We start from the raw sequence: 4,792 nt of genomic DNA, 5'->3' as shown, positions 1-4,792 counted from the left end.
AAAAAAAAAAAAAAAAAAAAGAGTTTGGAAATAACTTGATAATATTTAAAAGAAAAAGTTGAGAGTGAGAAAAACAAATTCACATGTTGCTTCCCTCCTATAACCAACAGAAATGGATTATAACCTTATACTATGCAGGTACTTCTTACAAATAAAGTGATTTTGTCTTAATTCCAAGCCTCCCAACATCCTAAGAGTATTCCTGTATTTTCAAAATTATTTACAATATGAAGTTGTAATTTATACAGTAACATTGCCTAAGCAAGGTCTTGTTCTTACTATGAAAAGTTAATCACTGTAACTTACAAGTACATGTCACTAAGCCACCCAGCCAGCTCGTAGTTTTACCATATCTAGTTCCTAAGTTACTTTCTCTTCCTCGTTCCTTCTAAATGAAAGACTTAAACCAACAGTTGAGAAGACTGTTGGATCAGATTGTTGAACAACTGAACTGTTAAACAACTGAGAAGACTGCTTATCATATTGTAAATAACAGTTGTAGGAGGTAAAGCAATGAAAAACTTTACACAAACGTCTATTAAATTAAAAGTAAACATACAGAAAAATGTAAGACTCTTCTCCCTTATTAGTATTCCTAATTCAGTTTAAAGCACATGCCTGAAGCTTTTTGGATGTGGACATTAAAATCTTTTTAAAAAAATTAAAGCAAAGACTACTAATATAACCCTCTGTAGTGTTAGGGTACAGTTGTATTGTAACTTCACTTATACAGCCCCTGGGGACTCCCAAAACAGCCAATTTCCTATGCCAATTTTAAATTGCAACAGAGTTGATGAGGACAGGTCCAAGTCTGATTTCTCAAATGTTTATTTTACAGGTTCCCAATTCAAATTTTTATTTTTGCATTTAATACCCATATTTGCAGTAATTCACAGCCAGAGCTCTTTTGGAGGACTGCAAGAGGCTACTTTATTAACACCTTTCTGGATACATGCAATTAAACTGGATATGAAAAAGCTTGTACTAAAGCTGTTCAGTGATGAAAATGCCTCAGTCTACCCTCCAAGAAGCAAGAGGCACCAACATGTGCAGAAAAGCTGGATATAATTCCATAGCAGAGGCATAGGCTGCTTTCCTCACGTCCTCCCTTAAGAGCATGAAAAATAGATAAAGATCATTCGAGACAACTCTCCTGAAACAACGTACATCATGCCAGCTTCCCTGATGCAGGCTCCAGGCAGATCCTTTCGGAGGATCTGACATGAGCTTAGGCTCACCAAAGCTTGTGCTATATATATAATCTCCTTTGGATACTCCATAAAGTGGCAAATCTGCCCTGCCTTCAGCTTGCCTGATGTCTGGGCTTGGCGTTGGTGTCCAGGAATCCAGCTCTGCTGCTAACTGCTCCATGCCTAAACCTGCCAAAACCTCCACTTCAGAAATTACATATTTGCCATCCTTCTGCTCCTTCCAGTGTAAAGTGTGCACCACTTTACACCACACGCCGAGTCAGCGAGGCTCAGCCAGGGCATCTCAGCACTCTGGGGTGCTACAAGACCCTTTCAGGGGTGCCACAGGATGCCACACAACATCAGTACCATTAGGTGTGCAAACATGGTTCACAAGAGAAACCCCACAATAAGAACCCACAGCGTTAAAAACCATTCTGCCCTACAGTCTTTCTGAGCTCTTAACAAGAGAGACATCGAGTCACACAGAAGCAGGGCTGGAAGGGGCCTCCAGAGCTCATCCAGTCTGGCCCCTGCCCGACACAGGATCACCCTATTCAAACCATAATCTAAACCCTGCCTAAGCCGACTGCCAGCCCTGACAACCACACACGCCCAACACTCGAGCCTGTCCCAGGTAAAGCAGGAGCACCACCGAAGCCAGCATCCTGTTTTCTGTGAGCCACTATCAGCATCGCTCAACAGATCCCGCAAAGGAAAACAAAACCCCCACAGCCCGCACCAACCTGACCCTAGTGTAAAAATTCCTCCCTGGCATGAAATGTGGCGACCGGGCTGACCCTGAACAGAGGGGCAAGACCCTCCAGCCGGAAACCTCCGGCTTTGGTCCCAGCAGCAGCCAACACCCAGCGCTTCTGAGGGGGCTCAACCCCCCACACAAGGGGAGCAGGCCAGCGGGGGCAGGAGTGGGGGCAGCCCCTACAGCACAAGGCAAACGCCGACATCGCCCCGGCCAGGGCCCGCACCGCCTCTGCCAGCAGGGGCAAGCCCACAGCTTCCCTAGGCAGCGGCTCCGCGGCAGCAGCAGGAGCCCGCGGCCCGGCCGAAGCTGCCTCCCTGCCGCCTCCAGGGGTCCCTCGGCCCTGCCCAGCACTCACGGCCTGTGCAGCGGCTCCTCGGGGACGGCGGCCGGACCCTGCTGCTGCTGGAAGGAGCGCAGAGACTCGAAGGCCTTCATCAGCTTCTCCATGGTGGCCATGGCGCCGCGAGGAACGGACGAGACGCTGCAGGAGCCGCGATGTCTCCGGGCTACGTCGCCGCCATCTTGGCCACGTCCCGTCGTGCCCCGCGCGGAGGCGCTCACGAGGGCAACGGGTGGAGATGGGGAGCGACAGCCTCATCTGCCAACTAAAGACGAGGATCGAGGACCCGGGATTCGCCCGCCCCCCCCCCACTAGCAAGTTCAGGAGGAAACTGACAAGCTTCGTTGAGAGCTGCAGTGACGAATGGGATCCCTCCGGGCGCTCCGCCCACTTGCCTGTGCTAGTGGGCGGGTCCTAGCGCCGCTTCGGTACCCGCCACGCGGGCGCCCTCTGCTGGCTATGCGGTGCCGGTGCTGGGCGGCTGCACCAGGCGGAGGGAGTGGGGGGGCGACCTGATTCATAGCAGCCCCCACAGCTCCTAGAAAGGAAACTGGCACCTTGGGTGTGCCTCCGAGTTCCCCCGTCGCGGTGGGGTAGGGTATGGGGGTGTCCCGGGCTGTGTGACCTTGTGTTTTATCCAGACAAGCCAGAGCAAGTTCCCCTGAATATCCAGGTTGTAGCCGGATTGGTCTGGAGGCGAAGGCAATCAGGACTTGTGGTAGAGGAGATCTCTTTTATTAGAGCAACTAGATTTTTGCCCACCCCCGCCCCAAGCTTGCAATTAAATAATGTTTTTTGCAAAAATCTAAAAGAGGTCACCTCTACCACGGTCCTGATTGCTTTTCCCTCGGAAGTAGACACCAGTGCGTTGGGGCGTTAGCAACCGGGCAGCGCGGACGAGAGCAGGGACTTGCAGAGAGAAGCCCGGCTCACCGCGGGGTGCCTGGTCCCAGGCCCCCAGGTCGTGAGGCAAGCTCCACGCTCCCCCACCTCTGCCTTTGTCTGGGGGAGCCTTATACCCTTCAGGTTCAAGTGTCTGTATTCCCACTCCTCCTTCTAAGATAAGGAGCTCTTGACCTATTCAGTAGAAAGTAGGGAAACGGTGCCACGACTCGTGACCATTGTTCTTTCCTAACATCCTGACTTCCTAGCATCGGGTGCCATCGCTGGCCTGGGTATCTCGACTCCCTTGAAACTGTGCCTCACAATTCACTTCTCTTGCTTCACTTCTCTCGTTCAGATGGAGCTATTTCTAGGATCAGGGTATCCGGGAGGTGGAACGTAGTGACACACCCAGCACAGCAAAGAGGGGTGTATGGGACTCCCCCACAGAAGAGGAGGTGGTTACCCAGGCGTGGGACAGCACAGAGCATCAAACCCCCACAGGGGACAAGCTGAAGCAACCCAAGTGAGAGAACCAACCAGACCACTGGGGTGCGACTTACAGCCTCTGACAAGCACATCCTCACTTCACCAGCCCTGTGGGGGTGTTTACTGCATACATGTACAAAGAATATACATTTGAAACTCAACATGCAAATCCATTTCTAAACCCATTTACTTAAAACTTGTGTGTAAAAACATGCACACACAGCTAATGCACAGAGCCTCCATAACAAGTCAACAGGATCACTGGGCTTCAGTTGCCCATGTCAAGAAGCTGAAGTCCAATGGAGCTCACCCCCAGCCTACCCCTCCTTTCATTTTCATGCCCATTTTCAGTAGTCCTGGCTTTCATGCTTTCTTAAAAGCAGGGGCCGAGAACACCCCACTCATTACATTTGGACCAGCAGAGCAGAGTGGATGGGCATTGCCAAAGCAATAATCATGCCCTCTCCTGTGGGATGTGGCAGCAGCCAAGCAGTATCTCCTGCCCTTTGAAGCAGAAGACCAGACTGTACTTCTCACTCACAGACATTGTGCAAAGCAAGGCAAAGACACATTTTTGTCAGGGGAAGGGGTGTATTCAATTAAATTAAAAAGCTCAGCTCAGTAATGTAGGATGTGGAAGGGATGCTTATCATTTCCTTTGACCATCAGAGCTAACAATTTATAAACTCATAAAAACAAGTCCTAAAAGTAGCTTTTTCCTTGGAATGGACAGCAGCTGGTATTGGATATATTAATCAAGAGATCTTCGGAAGCCACTATCAGGCCAAACTATGTATTTCATACATTATACACACAGCACAAAGTACATTTGCCAAATACTGCTGTACTATCAGTACTCAGTATAGTTTTACAGAACAGTTTATACCCATTTCCAGCAACTGCACTTAATACACATTTGCTTGCCAATTGCTATTGCTGCTTGATTCTAACTTCTCAAAATGGAAAAGCCAAACACCTCCCTACTCTTTCTTTCTCCCTATGCATTTATTGCAGAACAAAGGCATTGACCAAGGTAAAAGGAGACATTTTTACAGGAAGCTATGCTGAAAGTTGGCAACACATCATCAGTTCTTTTCAAAGTGAATAATTTAATCTGGAAGAGGTCCC

General features: G+C 49.1%; 1 protein-coding gene across 4 annotated transcripts in view; it reads right to left on the bottom strand.

Moving 5' to 3' along the window:
* The window catches only part of HTT (huntingtin), a 214,677-nt gene extending 212,194 nt beyond the window's left edge, over window positions 1–2,483 (bottom strand). For all 4 annotated transcript variants that reach the window (XM_019526059.1, XM_019526060.1, XM_019526061.1 and 1 more), the window contains exon 1: window positions 2,309–2,483. In XM_019526059.1, the coding sequence (XP_019381604.1) occupies window positions 2,309–2,409 (101 nt within the window). In that variant the 5' untranslated portion in view covers window positions 2,410–2,483. The remainder of the gene's footprint in view (window positions 1–2,308) is intronic.
* Between the last annotated feature and the right edge of the window lie 2,309 nt (window positions 2,484–4,792).

The sequence above is a fragment of the Gavialis gangeticus genome, unplaced genomic scaffold (assembly GCF_001723915.1).
Source record: "Gavialis gangeticus isolate Ggan-Ray unplaced genomic scaffold, GavGan_comp1, whole genome shotgun sequence".
Lineage (NCBI taxonomy): Eukaryota > Metazoa > Chordata > Crocodylia > Gavialidae > Gavialis > Gavialis gangeticus.
The sequence above is the reverse complement of the archived record's forward strand: the minus strand, read 5'-3'. Positions and strand labels throughout refer to the sequence as shown.